The 19,696-nt window shown below is 33.8% G+C and overlaps 4 protein-coding genes across 5 annotated transcripts; 3 read left to right on the forward strand and 1 right to left on the reverse strand.

Moving 5' to 3' along the window:
- Positions 1 to 102: 102 nt before the first annotated feature.
- On the reverse strand, positions 103 to 3,028 carry LOC123195557 (WAT1-related protein At3g28050-like). The gene is made up of 7 exons (XM_044609338.1): positions 2,421 to 3,028; positions 2,275 to 2,340; positions 2,069 to 2,182; positions 1,094 to 1,334; positions 855 to 1,013; positions 626 to 777; positions 103 to 523 (listed from the first exon to the last, which is right to left on the reverse strand). The coding sequence occupies exons 1-7, from the start codon at positions 2,609 to 2,611 to the stop codon at positions 364 to 366; spliced, it is 1,083 nt and encodes a 360-aa protein (XP_044465273.1). The 5' UTR covers positions 2,612 to 3,028; the 3' UTR covers positions 103 to 363.
- A 5,812-nt stretch (positions 3,029 to 8,840) lies between these two features.
- Positions 8,841 to 11,366, forward strand: LOC123195558 (WAT1-related protein At5g40240-like). Its single transcript, XM_044609339.1, has 7 exons — positions 8,841 to 9,028; positions 9,101 to 9,163; positions 9,248 to 9,361; positions 10,029 to 10,269; positions 10,349 to 10,507; positions 10,596 to 10,747; positions 11,138 to 11,366. The coding sequence occupies exons 1-7, from the start codon at positions 8,841 to 8,843 to the stop codon at positions 11,298 to 11,300; spliced, it is 1,080 nt and encodes a 359-aa protein (XP_044465274.1). The 3' UTR covers positions 11,301 to 11,366.
- Positions 11,367 to 13,160: 1,794 nt separating this feature from the next.
- LOC123195560 (ubiquitin-conjugating enzyme E2 4-like) lies at positions 13,161 to 14,608 on the forward strand. Its single transcript, XM_044609340.1, has 6 exons — positions 13,161 to 13,331; positions 13,424 to 13,503; positions 13,614 to 13,728; positions 13,834 to 13,886; positions 14,058 to 14,186; positions 14,388 to 14,608. Exons 1-6 carry the CDS (start codon positions 13,288 to 13,290, stop codon positions 14,528 to 14,530), a joined length of 564 nt encoding a protein of 187 aa, XP_044465275.1. The 5' UTR covers positions 13,161 to 13,287; the 3' UTR covers positions 14,531 to 14,608.
- A 1,869-nt stretch (positions 14,609 to 16,477) lies between these two features.
- LOC123195562 (RING-H2 finger protein ATL46-like) lies at positions 16,478 to 18,612 on the forward strand. 2 transcript variants are annotated; one of them, XM_044609342.1, is made up of 2 exons: positions 16,478 to 18,298; positions 18,392 to 18,612. In XM_044609342.1, exon 1 carries the CDS (start codon positions 17,088 to 17,090, stop codon positions 18,294 to 18,296), a length of 1,209 nt encoding a protein of 402 aa, XP_044465277.1. In that variant the 5' UTR covers positions 16,478 to 17,087; the 3' UTR covers positions 18,297 to 18,298; positions 18,392 to 18,612. The 2 variants fall into 2 exon arrangements, with proteins under 2 accessions (XP_044465277.1, XP_044465278.1); XM_044609343.1 differs by having other exon boundaries at positions 18,453 to 18,612.
- Positions 18,613 to 19,696: the final 1,084 nt, after the last annotated feature.

Here is a 19,696-nt window from a genome sequence, read left to right on the forward strand (position 1 = left end):
AATTTTCCTATGTTTTTTTCTCTCAGAGGTGGGTTTATGCTGGCTGCCTTCGATAAAAAACAAATGCTATTCAATTTGTGATGCTACCTTCTCACTAGCCTATGCAGCGGAAACTGTTCTGTAAATAGTTTGTTGCAAAGGCAAACAATGTTTGTTCACACTCTTTTGAAAGACATAACACAAAAGCTTTTTATTTTCTAACATGATTTGATCACTAAAGAATCGGAAGTTTCTTTGCCATGTGAATCAAAATGAATTTGTGGTCGAGAATCATGTTGCCGATTCTTCAGTTTTCCTTACTCGGCAGTGGGTATGATGAGCAGTATATATATTTAGATATTCGTTCGTTTACATTTATTTGATCTACACTAGATCGTTCTTATGTTTTTGCAGTAAAGGGACTTTCTGTGCAGCTTGTGCTGATTCCAGGCTACCACCTTCAGAGTCTTCACCAATTTCCTCTTTCGCTTTTCCCCACATTACAGTATAGAAGCCGATAGAGATTATTGTTGCTCCAATAAGACTGCAAAAGATGACCAGCAGTTAGCTGCACTATTTCAGGTTTTTCTGAAACTCATCTTTGGTGTAAACTTCTACTCAGAAATGAGTGTAACAATGTCCATACCTTCCAAGATAGAGAGTGTCTCCGAGAAACATGACACCCATTGCGACTGCAATGGCAATAGATAGGGGCTTGAACATTGCTACGAAGACCGGCCCTTTCAATCTCAACGCCCATGTGTGAACAGTGTTGTTCATGCATGATCCAAAGAGTCCCTAAATACACAATCAGGCCATCATTAGGAAATTCCAAAGAAAATTTGGCTCATCAATCAAGACACTTCAGTTCTTACCGAGCACACAATGGAGGCCAGGGCTATATTCGGCCTCACTCTCCAGGCACTGGAATCCCTTTCTGCAATCAATCCAACAACAGCTGCAACTAAGCTAACGCATAAATTATAGAAGAAGACAACGGTCAATTCTGCCGGGTACTCCTTCATTATCTGTGTCTGTTACAGAATCACCAAGTACAAAATCAATCCTTCAATTTTGACACATTGAACAGAATCTAAAATTTTTCAGTACCAACCTGAACAATGTACCACAGTGGCACAAGAATATACTCAGCTGTGAGAAAAAGGCCACCAATTGCCCAATTGGAGTTTGAGGAATGCAGAGGTTGAGGCTGAGCAAGGGGAACAGTTGGAGATGAAAGCATAAAAATTGGGTGACCCTTATAGAGGGTAACCAAAAATGCTCCAGCTATTGACACAAAAGTGCCCAACACTTTAGCCTGACTACTTGCTTTTCTGCAAGCTAGCTTCTCCATCCTTTTCATGCCAATAAACCAAAGAAATGAGATGAGAATAACAAAAGCAAGTGTAGCCCACCCAGAGAAAAAGAATCAACCAAAAATGCTTTCTCTTTCTTTGAACAAACTGCAACAAGGGTAATTATTGGGACTTCTTCCATTGTTGGAGAAAAATCAAAGAGATGTGTTAGATAATTTCAGAATAAGCAGAGGTTTCTTTGGGATTACACTAAATTAGAATTATTTACAAATTAAGACATGGGGAGGAAGAGGAAAAAGTAGAAGTTTTTTTTTTTTTACAAGTCAAACAATACTATTGGAGCTCAGCCCTTTGCCCAAACAGGTAAAACTTCAATTCTAATTAACCCTATTACTACTTTAATTTTAATAATAAATCAAAAGTTTAATTTTATTAGAGATAAAATTTTAAATTTAATAATTAATCTCATAATTATTTTATTAAATAAATTAAAAATATAAATTTAACTGACAACGAGTCTTAAACTCAAATTCTCTTAAAACTCAAATTCTTTTATAACTCTTTGCGATTCCACCACCATTCAAACTACCCGTGGGCCAAAGAACAAGAAGTTAACATGTAAATTGACAAGTGTTGTAACGTTCCCATCAAGCTTGTACCAGATCCATCTGTGTTTGTTAAAGTGAACTGAGAAGGCTGAATAAACAGAGTTCTGAAGCCACCAGAGGGGTAATTATGTAATTTCAATAAAAGAGGAGAAGACTTGAAGAAACCTGAAAAAGATGGCAAGGATGAAGGTGAAAGCTGGAGTGAGGTTGCTGATAGCTGAAGCAAGCGTTGGAGAGCTCAAATTGATTCCTGTATAACCCATGATCTGAGATGAACTCCTGCTCCAATAACCGATCAATTTAAGTTAAATATTAACAGAAATTTAAGCAAAAACAAAACAGCCCTTTTCATTAGCAACAAATTTCCATACCCAATTAGGCCTAGAAGACCAATTTTACACAGTATAGAGAAGGTGAGTGGAGGAAGAACTCTCGATCTGTAAATAAATCAAAGGAAAAACTTCAACAATTAAAAGAAATAATGAACTTGGTGAGGAAAGATATGAAAAACACTTGCCTGTAAGAGAAGAATGGAGCAGGGAGAAGAACAAGAGCAGCAATAGCGTAGGCATAGACAATAAAAACATGGTAACTCATCCCCTGTAACGTTGCTGCTTTGAAGAGGGTGTTTAAGCCGACGTTTACACATTCCATCGACACCATGGCCGTGAACGGCAGCACATCTCGGTAACAATACCTCCATGCCATCTGATCTTCCTCACAGGTGAAGACAAAGAAGAAGATGGCAGTGTTTTGAAGCTTCTGTGAGACGGATTGTTTTGTTTTATCTAATTTCTGAAATAATAATACATCACTGGGTCCATCGCCCTGCTTTTTCACAGTAGAGAAAAAGCGTGATTTGAAATTTTCACGCTTGGTTGCATCATCTGGGATGCTCTTGATTTTATTTATTCATTCTAAAACAGCGAAATAAGAGAACTATGAGCTGTGAATCTTGCTGGTTTTCAATTACATTAAAATATCACCAGTGTTGGTTGAATTTGTCAAGATTTGTGGCCATGGATCTTCCAAATAACCCAGGTCTCAGAATCTCATCTTCTGATTCGCAGTTGGATAATAAACTAAGGAAGAGAAAGAGTCAGGTACTGTCTCTGTGTCATATTTACAATAAAACTGAGGCTCAATAATTGACGGGAACGTGCCATACACGGTCTCTTCATCCCTTTTCATTACTTTTAAGGCCAAAGGACTACTTCCCACCCAAAGCATGCGAATTTCTTAAGTTTTATTCGGTTAATTTTAAAAATTCTATTTATTTACCCACAAATTATTAAAATTAATTGAATCGATTAGTTATATCATTTTATTTTTAAACTTTAAAAACTAATAATTTTACCTCAATCCAAGTTTTAAAAACAATTTTTTTCCCTTTAGGGTTTTTAATTTTTTAGATTCAATTTTTCGGTATCGTTTCTTTCTCTTGGATAACCTCCAAGAGACAACTCTTTCTCTTTGGTGTGGTTTCCTTCCGACGGCTCTCCTGAAAGTGCTCATCTTCATCTCTAACGAAAACGATTCGTCTTTATCAGAGACGAAGACGACTCATCTTCTTCGACGAACACTCCCAAGAGAGTTGCTAGAAGGAGACAGCACCGAAGAGGAAGAGTTGTCACCTAGAGGTCACTGGAGAGGAAGAAATGGCACTAGAAAATTGAATCTGAAAAATTGAAAACCTTAGGGGGGAAAATGCTAATTTTTAAAAATTAGATTAGAAAAAATTATTAATTTTTAGGGTTTAGGGGGGAAAATTAAATCAAATTTAAGTTTATTTTTTATAATATAGATAAAACAATAATTTTATCTTTGAAATTATTAATTTTAATCATCTACAGGTAAGTAAATGAGATTTTCAAAGTTAACGAGACAATATTGAGAAAGCAACATCCCTTGGGTGGAACATAGTGCTTTGGCCTAATTTTAAAAGGGAACGTGCCTCACACACTCTTTTTTTATTCGATATCAACGACTCCCTGCCCTGCCCCCAACCAATCAACTTCTTTCCATTCCACCAATTCTCTGTGAAATCAATCCTTTCTGCGGCAATTACACATTGAATGGACAGGAGGGTGATATTTAGAATTTAATATATCTTAAATTCAAAATTAATCAGTTACGCGATAACAATTTATACTTATACTTAAATTAGTACTTAAATATATAAGAAAATCTTAATTGACACACAAAATAATACCCTTTATATTTTAGTAAGTTTTTTTTTTTTTTTTATAGTGCTTCTAGTTAGTAATTAGAAGACGGGTTTTAAATTGGAGAGTAAAAATTTAAATTTTTTTGGATAATATTTTAATATTAAAATTTTTATTTATTTGATATAATAATTATGGGTCAATCATTAAATTTAAGATTTTATTTATTTGATTAATTTATCTTAAAAAAGGCGTTCTAACTTAAATAAATTTTTTTAATTTCTTTGTTGAAAAAAAATTAATAGAAATAAATGTCAGGACAATTATATTATTTTTTCTTTTTTCATAAGAATATTGGTCACTTTATAAAGACCATGAACTAAATTTCATTAAACTTAGTTTTTAGTTCCTTTAACAGCAGGTAAGAAATTTAGAGATGCTTCCTTGAAAATAAAGTAGTTTCATGTAAATGAAGAACAATAAAACAAAAGCATAAAATTAGAAAGTAATTAATTAGTGCACGAAAGATGATTAATTGTCGTTTTATGAAAAGGGTTGATTACTTAACTTGTCGTTTTATAATATAAAACTAAGAATTTATGTTCCTTCTTGGCCACTCAAAAGCTATGTGCTAATATCAGTGAAGAGGTCAATTGCATGCCAAAGACAAAAGAAAATATACAAGAAGTCAAGGCCAAACGACTATTTCCCACCCAAGGTTTGATATTTTCTCAAGTTTCCACCCTTTAACTATGGAAACACCAAATACCCACCTATGAACAGTTAAATTTAACAAAACCCTAATGGTGGTAAGGGTAAAATCATCATTTTTGCTATAATATTAAAAATAAACTAAAATAGAATCTAATTTTGCCCCCCTAAACTTTAAAACTAAAATTTTCCTCCAGCCTAAGTTTTAAAAAATGACAGTTTCACCTTAGAGTTTGATTTTGAAATCTCCGACAACCGTTCCAGCTCCATTGTCGACGACCTCTCCCTCCCGAAATAGCCTCTCCTTCCCGAAATAGCCTCTCCTTCCGACGAATATTTTCCTCCCATTTGGAGGCTCGATCGGCTTTGTCTTCGTCTTGGGAGACGAAGAACTTTGTCGGGGAAGACGAAGTTCTTCGTCTCCCCAGTCGTCTTCGTCTGGGAAGATGGTCGTCTTCCCAGAGGTCTTCTTCTGGGAAGACGATCGTCTTCCCAGATGAAGACGACGGCTTCGTCTTCGTCTGGAGAAACGAAGAACTTCATCTTCCCCGACGAAGTTCTTCGTCTCCCAAGGCGTCTCTAACGTCGATCGAGCCTCCAAATAGGAGGAAAGTATTCGCTGGAAGGAGAGGTTGCTTCGGGAGGAAGAGGTCGTAGGCAATGGAGCCGGAACGATCGTCAGAGATTTCAAAACCAAACCCTAGGTTGAAACTACCATTTTTTAAAACTTAGGCTGAGGGAAAATTTTAGTTTTAAAGTTTAGGGGGACAAAAAGAGATAAAATTTTCAAGTGTTAGGGTTTTGTTAAATCTAACCGGCTATGGGTGGGTATTTGGTGTTTCTATAATTAAAGGGGGGACTTTTGAGAAAACATCAAACCTTGGGTGGGAAATAGTCGTTTGGCCAAAAGTCAAAACCTAAACCCAGGCTAAAGCTTTTTCAACTAATTTGACCCCACTAAAATTATATTGATCCGTCACAGTTTACTACACCAGCACGCATCTTGTCTCACAAACCCCAGTTGGTGCATTGATGTTACTCATGTCCAATTTGTCTAAAAGGCTTGAGCACAAATCAATTTAAGACTATTTTGATAAGGATGTCAGCTAATTGATGGTCTGATCAAATCATAGGTAACTTCAAAATCTTTGCATCAACTTTCTCCTTTAACAAAAATCTATCCAACTCTCCGCATTTATTAAGATCATATTGTTTTCAACTATGTGCAATGTCACATACAACTTAATTATTGCAATACAACTGATTATGATGTCCTAATGAGTCTAAGGCTTGCAAGAGATGTAACATCTTCTCTAAAAGTAGTATTATCATCCGAAAGAAAGCACTATTATACTCAATTTAAGGAACGTGAAAGTAAACTTAAATTTACAAAAATAATTATACTTTCATAAAATGACCAAATTGCCCATACATAAACATTTATTGGAAGCGTACAAAAGAAGTTCAACATAAATAAATCTTCGAATATTCAATATATCCAGTAATTTAACATGACATATATAAAGTTGTCTAATAACATCTCAAAATAAAACATTACATAAACAATCACTAAAATGTTTTCATGTCAACTCCATGCTTGCTAGTCTTGCACTGTAGTCATCATCTTCACCATTTACCTACAAAACACACACAAAAAAAAAAGTGAGTGATAATTAATCACCAAATCGAACAGAGACAAAAGTTAACCTCAAGTAAAGTAGGAGAACTTAGTCTAACATCATAATAATTTAATCCCCTTATACATAATTGCTTATTCCAGCTTGACTTTTCAAGAGTCGTACACCTTCAGATTTGGAACTTGGATGACATGGAACTTATAATTTTACTTAATCCTCTCAAGTGCACCTTAGGTCCCAAGTAGTCATCTTAGGAAGGACCTTTGCTCCCTATGCTATAATAACTCTATATATGCAATGAATGTAAAAATTGGTGAAAGCATTTTAAAACAATTTTTCTTTTACTGAAAATATTTTTTAAAAATGTTTTCCCTTTGTACCATTCGGTTTAGGTCGAGATAGAGATTTAGTACATTGGTCATATGAGTTGCATACTACGTAATCTCTTTTTCTTACGCATACTATATGAGTTACATACTACGTAATCCCTTTTTCTTACGCATACTATTGAATTGTTATGTTATAATTATGATTTACTACAAGCATATATATAGAGGAAATCTTAAAAAATACTAACGACTCACATAAAAACTCATGAGAATCATGTTTTCATGGGTTTTCTAAAATTGCAACTAGGGAATATGTTCCACATATATTTGTGGATATATTATGTTCTCATGTGTTGATCAGGTCCCAAACATGTTTTGCAAATTGCTAGTTACTTGTGTGTCATATAAGATCAATTTCAAACATGACTACACCCAAATTGTGTTAAACATGCAACAATGAAAGTCACTTCATGTAAAAAGTTGATCTAATACACTTTCATGTAATTAACATGTACACACTTGAACTACTATCATAACTTGCAAAAGTAAAGAAAAATTGGTTGTCATTATATATTTACCTTACTTTAAAATAATAATATTATATATACTTATAATAGATATCAATTTATGTATTAATAATGATGTATCATTATATAATTGAGTAATTTTGAATTTATAGTAAAATAACACTCAATCTTATGGTGATACATTATCATTGATACTTAAATTAGTAATCATTATAAATTCATATAACATTATTCTTGAACAATAATACTATGTGCAATTACCATGATTGTTAATTTTGATACTAATAATAATATATTATCATATAATTGAGTGATTTGATACCTAAATTTGTCTTCATTTTGAGTTAATATTTCTTTAAAGGCCCAAAAATTTGTTCCCAACCAAGGATTGATGTAATCCAAGCTCCTATCCATCCACTTTTAAAAACCTAAAATCTCACACATGAGTCAATTTTTGTTAAAATTTTCAATTAAATATAAGTGTAAAACCGTTATTTCAATAATAATATTAAAAATAGATAATTTATTATATTTTCCCTCTATGTTTTACAAACTAATTTCACTCTACCTAAAATTTGTTAGGTTTGAAAAATCACATCTTCCCCCCCCCCCCCCCAACCCACAACCTTAGGATTTTTTTTTCACCTTTCCGGCTATCATTTATGTCTTCGATAACCTCCTGTTTTCACTCTAAACCATCGCCTGCTATTTGGCCATGAGAATGTTGATGTCAAATCCAAACGATTCGTATAAATGCATCATTGTCCAGACAAAACTCTTTGTCTGGACGACAAAGGTGTCATCTAGACAACACCTTCATTGTGCAAAAGTTTGGACGACGACACATTTAAATAGATCATCTGGATTCAATGATGATGGTCTCTTGGCCAGAGAGATAGTGACAGTTAGGGTTGAAAAGGGTGGTCGTCAGAGACGGAGATGATGACCGAAAAGGTAAAAAAAAATAAACCCTAGGTTAGGGAGGGGAGAATATAATTTTTCAAAAATAGAAAATTTTAGATAAAGATAAAGCTGTTAACTTTTGAAACTTGGGGGAATATAAAAAATTATATATACATTTTAATATTATTGTTAAAAAGATGATTTTACCCTTATATCTAACTGAGGATTTTTATAGAAATTAACTTATAGGTGAGATTTTGAGTTTTTGAAAATTGATAGTTGAGAATTTGAAAGTACATCAAACCTTGGGTGGGAACCAATCTTTTGGCCTTCTTTAAACTGATTCTTGTTCATGAATAAATATTTTACTATAATAGGGTAATCTTGAATACCATTACATTTTCATTAATAAAAATACCTAAATCTATTTCCATTCTGAGTTAGCGTTTCTTTAAATTGATTCTTGTTGATGAATAAATATTTTACTATAATAGGGTAATCTTTGAATACCATTATAATAATGAAATATGTAACAGTTAGCATGGATACAACACTATTACCAAACTAACAAGGCAGCAGTTTAGCACCATCAACCACGTATAATTTTTTTTTTAAATTTATTGTATGCAAAAATTTCCTTCCCCCACAACAATTACATAGTAGAAATGAAGCTGGAGTCATTTGTACAGGAGGCATCGCCCTTTTTGGCCATGATAACAATAGAATGTTTAGATGTTGCTCTCTCAGTGATAATGAAGGCAGCTTTGAACCAGGGATTGAACAACATGGTTTCCGTCGTCTACTGTAATGCCTTCGCTGCCCTCCTTCTTCTTCCTTACTTCATTTTCAGCAGGTGTGTAATTTTTCTTTCATAAGTTGCTTCCATTTATGAATCTTAAGTTCTAAATCTTCTTTCTTTTTGCAGAAACAAGCGTCCTCCTCTCACTTTCTCCCTCCTTCGGAAAATTTTCCTCCTTGCCTTTCTCATGTAAACACGACTCTTTAACCTCTGCGGTAATTTCTTCAATGGTTTCTTTGTGTGCTTTTAACATGGAAAATTCCGGTGTTGCAGGAGCAGTGGCCAAATAATGTATTTAACCGGCATTAAATTCAGTTCCCCAACTCTTTCATCCGCTATTATGAATCTTATTCCCATCCTTACTTTCTTGCTTGCAGTCATATTCGGGTAAGAAGTTCATAAATTTTTGTTCTTAGAAATCAACTGGTGAATTTTATACTGAACTAGTCTGGAGATTGATAGTTGAAAATTCCTTCTGGTTATGTTAGATTTGTAACTTTTAACATACACGTTCATATAATTATAGCCATGCAATCCTAATTCCAGGTCATCTACACAAAAGGTATAAAATATTGAATTATAAAGTTATAAGAATATTTGTAACATTATATAATTTAAATTTGTAAAACTATTGAGATTATATATACTGAATTACTTCTTAAAGTGACTATCTTCCACTTCTAAAACTTCTTAAATGACAGTTTTCAATCGAAAAACCTACGTTATTTAGTTTCGGGGTGGAGATCTAATTAATATATAGAAGGTTAGTTAACCCTCTTATTAAATGTCTAATATACTTTAAGAAACATTTTTATATTATTCACTCAAATCATAACTTTTAATATATATCAGACTTATTTTTATTGATTATAAACTTATTTATAAACTATTATTAAATTTTATTAAATCAAAATCATAATTAACGTCGATCTACCTCAATAAATTTTCGAACAAAAGTGAGCCATTGTTGATATTATCATCTTTCTTCTTTTATCTCTTCAAATTTTTCCCTTGCCTGCCGATTTTTCCTCCATAAAACACTTCCAAATCCCAGGTTTGAGAAGCTAGAGTTAAGAAGGTCAAGCACACATGCCAAATTCTCGGGTGCCATTTTAGCAGTAACAGGAGCTTTTATAATCACCATGTATAAGGGTCCAAAGCTCTTGGCTTCATCAACTTCTACCTCTCCAACTCCTCATCATCAGCTGCTTCTTCCACTGCGATCAGAATGGGTCATTGGAGGATTTCTCCTCCTTCTGTGTGCTATAGAATCTGCAATAGTGATAATTTCTCAGGTAATTAAAAGCGTCCTCCATTTGAGCATCAGAACCCATCAGGACCACCGCATAATGAATTCATTTTCTATTTTTCCAGGCCGATATTCTCAAGAAGTGCCCAGATGAAATGACCATAGTCTTCTTGACCAACTTCTTTGTTACTACCCAAGCTGCTGTTTTCTCAGCCATAGCTGAAAGAAACCCAGGTGCATGGAAATTGTCGACAACTGTTGAAATACTCGCCATTGTTTGCAATGTAAGAAGAATACTGATCATTTAAAATTGAAACCTAATTTTAAATTTCACTGCATATTCAAATTACTGACCATTTGAGGCTGTTTCAGGCTACATTAGGAAATGTTTTCCGGACTGTTGTTCATATCTGGTGCTTACACAAGAAAGGGCCTATCTATGTAGCAATTTTCAAGCCACTGGGGATGGCTGTTGCAGTGGTGCTGACAGTCATATTCCTTGGAAGCACTCTTTCTCTGGGCAGGTACGATATAATTTACTAAACCTGCCTGCAAATCGTAGATTGGGTAACAATTGAGGGTTCTCATATAAGTGGGTATAAGTTCAAATCTCCTATAACATATAAGATTAAGACTCTTGACTTATCTGATTTAGTGACTATAAAACCTATCATTGAATCTATAATTTTTTCTACTCAGTGTGATTGGGCATGGGTTCAAATCTTTTACAACATTTCAAAATTAAATCTTTAATTTATTTGATTCAATGATCATGAGATCAATTACTAGACCCAGAGTTAAACATATTTGGTGTGGTTGATTCTGTCTTAGAATAATAATCTAACCCGGATTGGGTTTCCATATATATATATAGAAAGATTCAAAATTAATGTTTGATTGAATGGTTACTGCAGTGTAATTGGATCCACTGTTATTGCACTTGGATTTTATACTGTGATGTGGGTACAAATGAAAGAGAAAAACATGGCTGTTGACATTGAAGATTTTAGCGGGGGATCAAACAGCCAAAGGGCACCTCTTCTTCAAAACGGTGAAGATACAGTAACATCATGTTAGAAAAAAAATTTCATTGGTTTTGTAATTTTCTGAACGACAGATCTTTATTCATAAATGATTAAAATTCAACTCTGTTAAAACTAAATTAGATAAAATAATCCTAATTAACTTTATTTAAAATTTTAATAAAATAAAACAAACAAAAACTCAAATCCCATTTTTTTCAAATTGGTTTCTAACATTCTATCCAAGTTGCAAATGAACATTTATATTAATTTTATTCTTGTAAAGATAAACAACTTGTATATTATAAGTTTAAAATAATAAATTGGCAATTTAATGTTTCAAAAATACAATTTCTAGGTAAATAATATGCTTTTCAATTAGTTATTGTTGTGCAGTCAAACCTTGGCAATCCTGTAATTCACTCATTTTACATTTTTATTTCATGTAGATACAAAAATCAATAAAACTATATATACCCATTTTTCATATACAATTGGTGTACACAGATAAAGTGTCATCATGTGATTGGATATTTCTTTATCATATGATGACACATGTTTTAAAATCACCTAATTACATAATGACACATCACAGTGTACATGAATTATGTATCAAAAATGGATATACATAACATTGCTCTACAAAAATATTGGTCATAACTATCATTTTCTATCAAATTAGGGTAATATGATCGGTAACTTTTATTGTAATAACTAGATTCAATGCATCAGGGTCTAAGATAAATATCTACTATCATTTATTAAACAAATTCATACCTCTGGATCTGTAAGTCGCTATGAATAAATGATTACTTACATTGTGAAGACACCATCTCTTGATGTTTAGAACCTAACTCATATTGAGGAAGTAATGGCATCAACATTACTTGCATAGACAATAAGTCACTCTATAGAGGCACCAATCATCAATGTGTAGAGCATAACTCACGTCAATTAAGTCAAGGAGTCAACATGTGATGTATCGAATATAACTTACCATACAGAGTCATCAACTCTTGACATATATATAACTCTGGAAAAGTGGGTCAAGACGTCAACTTGCAATATTTAGATAATAACTCATGCAAAGACCCCAAACGTACAGAGGATAATACCTGCACATTGACACCACACAATGGTGAAAATACCATCATTGATAGGCTAGGAAACCTCGGTTGCTAAGCATGAAGATTGTATCATGATTGTAACAGACGTTTCACCTCCTTTGAACGTCCATTCTAAGGTTTATATATAAACAAAAGCTATTTCGAATTGTATAAACTTTTTTATATTCCTCTCACGCTCAAACATATATCTATCACCACATTTAAGGAGTTTTAGTAGACACCTAGTGCTCCCCATAGTCCCCTGAAGTCGTGTTCTTCATGTGGACTACCTTGGTGTCAACCCTATGTGGATTTGAGAGCAATATTCTCATCGGATCCACATTCAAGTTTTGAAGGAACTTCGAAACGTAAGTCAGTTACTTATATATCATAAAGATGTCTTGATTATGCACATTATGAAAATATTCTAATCTTGGGTTGTTTATGGATTATTGTTGTTGGTAATTTTTTAAATTATATATTTCCGCTGCATTCATAGCATTTTGAGTCCATGAACGTGTCCACATGGAAATTTTTTTTAAATTTTATTTTAAGAACATTACAGAAAAAAAAAAAAAAACAGGAATAAGTGTTGATTTAGTGGAGAGGAGCCAAACCCGCCTGGTCCAGTTTGACAGTTATGAAAACGAATGATTACATGCCACGTGTACTGCTTCCGAACTCAACTGGCTCCGTTATCTTTGCCATGTTTTATTCCCTTGTCTGGTTTCCTTCACACTAAACCAATTTCATCTTTTACTCAAAATTTTGTCACTTGCTGCATTATTTCACTTTTGATTTGGGTTAGTTTCTTTTTTTTTCCCCCCTGCTATTTGTTAGTTTGTAAATATTGAAGATTTGAAGTAGTGGCACAGTTTATTGAAGATTCCATAATAATGGCAGGCTCTGGAGTGAAGAATACAGGTTAAAGAAGGCATGTCTTCCCCCTGCAAAAGAAGAGAGATGGATGTCATGAAGCTGTAAGCATGTCTTCTATGGATTTTCCCTTGCTTTTCATATTGATCTTATTAATGGTGTTTCTATTGTCTTTGTCTTCACATATTTGACACAGGATGATGAGTGACTATTCGGTGGAGCCGATTAACAATGGGATTAATGAACTCAAAGTGATCTTCCATGGCCCCAAAGAAAGTAAAGATTTCTGCCCAGTTCATTCTGTTTGAAGAAAATCACAGTTATGAGGTTAGAAAGGTTTCTGTTTGGTTGATTTCTGTTGATTATACTGCAATGGCTGGCTGCAGGCCTTTACGAAGGGGGTGTCTGGAAAATCAGAGTGGAGTTGCCGGATGCTTATCCTTACAAGTCTCCTTCCATTGGTTTCATTAACAAAATTTTCCATCCCAATGTCGATGAACTGTAAGTTCTCTTACATTACAGTGTAATGCTCTGTCTTGTGTTTTGAATTTTGTCCTTAAACTACTTGTAACACATGCTAACAAGTTTCCTGTATGTGATCTGAAGGTCTGGTTCTGTATGCTTGGATGTAATTAACCAAACATGGAGCCCAATGTTTGGTAATTTCAAGACCTCTTTGAATGATTGTTTGACAGCATTTTTCATTAATACACCAACACGGGTTTGGCACCAAAAGGGTAGTTTGCGTGACAAACAATGAGATTCTAAACATAAGAACAGGGTTAAATCATCAAGATTAAACTCTTTGACTCATATTCTTTATGCTGCAGATCTGTTGAATATATTTGAGGTTTTTCTTCCACAGCTCTTACTTTATCCTAATCCTTCTGATCCCTTGAATGGTGAGGCAGCTTCATTGATGATGAAAGATCAGAAACAGTATGAACAGAGAGTGAAAGGTGAGATATCTTTATTTTGTTACTTTGTTTTTCACCAGGACTACAAACAAGTAACCATGGCACTGGGCTGTCGCGGCTGGCTACAACACAACCCACCGTGCTTAGGGGCTGGGCCATGTCTAGGCCTGCCAATTGAGAAACCCCTCCTGAAATTATATCTAACTGGGTTGAAAATGTTCTGTGAATTCATGATGATGGCAGAGTACTGCGAACGCTATGCGAAGAAGGATAATGTGGAAGGCGCAACCTTAGAGGATAGCGATGACAATATCAGCAACGATGACATTAGTGATGGGCGAAGCACATCAAGTGATGACAACATTGCTGGAGAAGCAGATCCATGAGAATATATACATCTTATCTGAAATTTAAACAATCCTGAAACCATTATGCTTTCAATTTCTTGTAAAAATCATAGTCATGGCTTTAATGAATAGAATGGATCATCTTTGTGCTGATTTTGTATCCTCTGTCTAGCTTTTATGAACTAATAATGCAACAAACATTAAATCTTATTAGGCCCAGTCTTTCAGCATCATTGGATGCTAGCTATCTTTCCAATGTAGAATCTATAGCTGCATCTCTCAGTGTTGTTAATCTTGATTATAACAACGTTCATGGAGAGATCTCAGCTGATATTTCAAATTGTACTCAGCTCCTTCACGCTTGCATTTGAGAGTGGGAAGTTGATGTGATCCATAGAAGCTCAAAAACATATAATCTAATAATAAAGGATTATGATGAAAGTGTGGTATGGTAAAAAATATTAAAACACAAACCCAAAACTATAAGGATAATGTAACAGTCAAAGATGACATAATAAATTATGTGATAGTCATCAAATACATGACAAATAATATGAAATATACTTGGTAACGTGTTTACTTGGCAAAATATGACGAGAAGGCTTGATTAAGCGGAAATTTATATAAAGAGAACAAGAGAATTTATTAAATCTAATTTTTTAATTAATTATAATTCTTAGTTATTATTAAGTTTTAAGCTTTTAAAGAATCATAACATGTTTAGAAGTGTTTAATAACGGTGGAGAAGGCTTGACCACATAGGTTCACTCAATCTTCCTAGAAGAATGGACTGTAAAAGTTTTAGACAAAGTCTTAATTTCTGAAGGCGCAAGTGAAGAGAGGATGGTAAACTTGCTGCAATTCGCCATAAAATGTGTACACGCTTCCCCGGAGGCCATGCCTACTACCACTAACCAAGTTGCTGCCATGATCAACACCATTAAAGAAGAAAGAGATCTACAGTTTCTGAAGCATGACACAGTTTGGATTGAAATAATTAAACATTATGAGAAGACATGCAGAACAGGAAAATTTTATCTTTCAGCTCATATCCAAGTTTTAATGCATTTACTGAAGAGCAACGTTTGACAGTATGAAATCTTTAATCAATTATTACACAGACAGAAACTCTGGACTATCAAGAAGGCCACGGCCCACCAAAACGCCCACAAATAGAGTCGGTAACAGTTTTTACCCGGTCTAGACCACATCGGTCCGCAAATTTTACTAGGTGTGATAAGTCATTTTTGTGAAATTTTTTTTACGGTTAACCCGTTAAAAATATAAATTTCTATTTTTAATTTATTTTTTTACAAAATTGTGTCATATTTATCTGTAGAACTTATTATGCAACCTTGCCATATCCAATTTTATTCACTAGTTTTGATATGATTTACGAATTTATATACAAAATCCAAAACCTGGGGCCTGCGTCCATCTTAATACGAGCCAATGTCATATTGGATAATAAATAATAAAATTATATGTATTTAGTTTTAAATATTTAATTAAATAATTAGATAATATATTATTATATGATTAAAAAATTTTGAATTAAAAATAAAAATAATTAATTTTATATAGATATATTAATTAATTATTTAAAATTAGATATAAATAACATTTTACAATAATAAATTGTGAGATGACCTTTTTTTTGTAACAAAAAAATTCTATCTGAACAAAATTATCTACTCATATCTAAATTAGTTATATTAAATAAATAAAATTTTGAATCTATCCATTACTAAAATAAAATAAATCAATTAAAAAAAATTCTCTTAATATATGGAGAGAAAACTTAACCTCACTCTCATTTCCCTTTGCCACTCAACCCGTCAATAGAGTGGAATAAGATGACACTGTATGTGGCTTACCACTGACCAACGGACATCCACGCGCTAGGACAGAAAGTACGTGGGACCATTTCCCAGTTGGTCTTCTTTTTGGGGCATCCTGTGCCTCGCACTCCGGAACGACTGTCACTGCAACTATTTTGGCTTTTCTTCTTAGTTCAGTCACAACCAAAGAGGATGGCTTTTCAAGTTTAAAGAGAGAGACACATTAACAAATTAATAATGATTAAATAAATTCATTTTATTATTTCCGTCTTATATTATTTTACATATATGAGAACAAAAGAGAAAGACCCTGTGTGTGTTTTTAGTTGCAAGAGGGAAAAGTGACCATCATTTTATTTCATTTCAAGATGATTTTGAAAGGAGAAAAAGAAAGTGAAGTCCTTTGAAGAAGAATCAATATAGTAAGTTTCAATCTGCTTGTTTTTGTGTGTTTGGCAGCTTCTTTTGTTTATATAATGACTATATATTGTGTGGATCATCTCATCATCACTCAGTGAGAGCGAGAAGGGGGTTTCTTGTTTCGTTTCAAATCATATGAAAGAGTTAAAAAAATGCTTACTTATTAACACCTAACGACAACCACCTGCTACAGTCTTTTAGTGCTAATATTTTGTCTTGAATCTGATGAAGAACAACAAAAAATAGTGACTTGGGTTTTTGTTTTTGTGGGTGGTGTTGAATGTGAGAAAAGCAGTTGGGTTTGGATTTGATGCATGGGTTAAGAAAGGGAGAGTATGGTTTTTGAGTGTTCTTTTATGATCTGTGGAATGTTAGAAAGCAAAGAGAATAGGTTGTTTTGGGGGAATAGTCACTTGAAAATGTCTTGGATTTATCGGCAAATGAAGCAACAAGATGGATTTTTGACATACCCACCTCCAGTTCCTCCTCCATATTCATCTGCATCTTCATATACAACAACAACAACTAGTACTTTTCATAAGGAATCATCAAATCCTTCATCTTCATCTGGGACAAGAATAAGTCCTGCTGTTCTTTTTATTATTGTCATTTTGGCTGTACTATTTTTCATATCTGGCCTTCTTCATTTGCTTCTTAGATTCCTCATAAAGCACCCTTCTTCTTCAGCTTCTAATCAATCTAATAGTAGATATCCTGAAATTTCTGGTTCTGATGCTCTTCAGAGGCAGCTACAACAGCTTTTCCATCTTCATGATTCTGGTTTGGATCAGGCTTTTATAGATGCACTTCCTGTTTTCTTGTACAAAGAGATAGTTGGTCTAAAAGAGCCATTTGATTGTGCTGTTTGTTTATGTGAGTTTTCTGAGAAGGATAAGCTGAGATTACTTCCTATGTGTAGCCATGCTTTCCATATTAATTGTATAGACACTTGGCTTCTTTCAAACTCAACATGTCCTCTTTGTAGAGGAACCCTTTTCACTTCAGGCTTTTCCATTGAGAACCCAATTTTTGATTTTGATGATTTGAGGGAAGAAGACATGGTTCCTGGTTTTGGAGAACATGGATTCACTGCTAGACAAAAAACTGTGGAAATTGAAGAAGTTGTTGTGGATAAGGGTGCTGTACCTGTGAGACTTGGTAAATTTAGAAGACTAAATAGTGGTGAAGGGGCTGCGGGAGGTGAAACTAGTAGTAGCAATTTAGATGCAAGAAGATGTTTCTCAATGGGTTCTTATCAGTATGTGCTTGGTGAATCAGACCTGAGGGTTCCATTGTGCAACGATCGGCTTGGACGCAACATGAAGCTCGCCAGAGGTTCAGAAAACAATGGGAATTCTTCAGTTGATGGGGATGCAGAGGCAAAGAAAATTAGTAACATGGCTAAAGGGGAGAGTTTTTCTATTTCCAAGATCTGGCTTTGGCCTAAGAAGGGAAAATTTTCAAGTCCAACAAATGCTGAAATGGGCATGCCTTCATCTCTTAAAATGGAATTGCCATGGATGGAGAGAACTCAGGAAAAATGAAGGTACAATTTTGTTTGCTTGGTTCAGTCTTTGATACCATTGTCATGCCTTTGTTTAGCTTTTCTTTCTGAAATTTTTTTGGGGTGCTAATTCAGATATCAAAAGATCTGGTTATGGAATATTCAAACCTAAGCATCAACTCCTCTTTTAAGACAGGTTTTACAATAGAATTACGGACTAGAATTCATGTGGGTGACCAAGTATTTGACAGATGAGGCTATGGTGTTATTGTTATTCCTGTTGTGCTGATGATTTCATTTTGTATTTTCCTCTAAAAAGAAGATATTCATATGATTTATTTTTGTTCTTCTGCTCATTTAGCAATTGATGTTGCCTAATTTATTGTATTATGCTTCATCAGAGAATTCTCAACCCCTTGCTTGTTTGAGTTGATTGCATAGACAATAAGTAAAGTCCTCGTTGGACCAGAATGTAGACTTGAAATTAACTTGAACACAAATCCATTATCAAACTGTTATAATATCATTGCATACCATTTTCTGAATTTGCTTTATGAATTCACTGCACCTTGTTCATATAATTTATCGATCCAGTATGCTCTGTGGTTAAGCTTAAATAGAAATGTGAGACTACCAATATGTTTATATTATGTTGATGATCAAAGGCAGGAGGCTAAGTGCTTTTGCTTTTGATGCTTTTGAAAACAAGGGATTGCGCTTTTATTTTGCTTTGGTCTTTTCACTTTCCATATGGAAAACCCATTTTTGGTAAAACTATACATACAAACAAATTATACAAACTTATCAATACAAACTGAGATGAGAACTTGTGAGTGAGTGACGTGATTATTTATTTTTTCACTTACTTCAAAATCATCAAATTTGAAGTTACCATCTCAATTTTTACAAATAAATTGGTATAATTTGTTTGTACTTGTAGTATTACTCCTTGGAAAGATCCCTTTACAACACATAAGCTTGTGTAATTGGTCTTTAGGGCTGGGTGGTTGAGCAATTGATGGTGGGATCCATGTAAGCAATGTGACAGAATATTTCAAGCTTTTCTATTACAACTTTTAATTTAAAATGTCTTTGCTTTAGTATTTATCATCACTGATATTTGGGTTATTTTATTTTGTTCTTCCCATTTGACCATGTTGAAGGTAAACCTTTTTAATAAATTAATCAACATTTGTGATTAAAAGATCTAGGTCATAAATTGAGCAGATATGAGATGAATTGGTCAAAAGAAAAAGCAGATGAGTTGACAAGCAAGAAGTTTTATCTACTTTGTATGATAAATAAAGTGATACCAAGAAACAGGGCTTAACTTAAGAATGGTTTATGAATTTGCAATTGGTCATTTGTTTGACCTAATTGAAGAAACAAAATACATGATTAAGCTCTGGAAGAGTACTTAATATGACAATTATCTTAGTC

Source organism: Mangifera indica, chromosome 14 (assembly GCF_011075055.1).
Source record: "Mangifera indica cultivar Alphonso chromosome 14, CATAS_Mindica_2.1, whole genome shotgun sequence".
Lineage (NCBI taxonomy): Eukaryota > Viridiplantae > Streptophyta > Magnoliopsida > Sapindales > Anacardiaceae > Mangifera > Mangifera indica.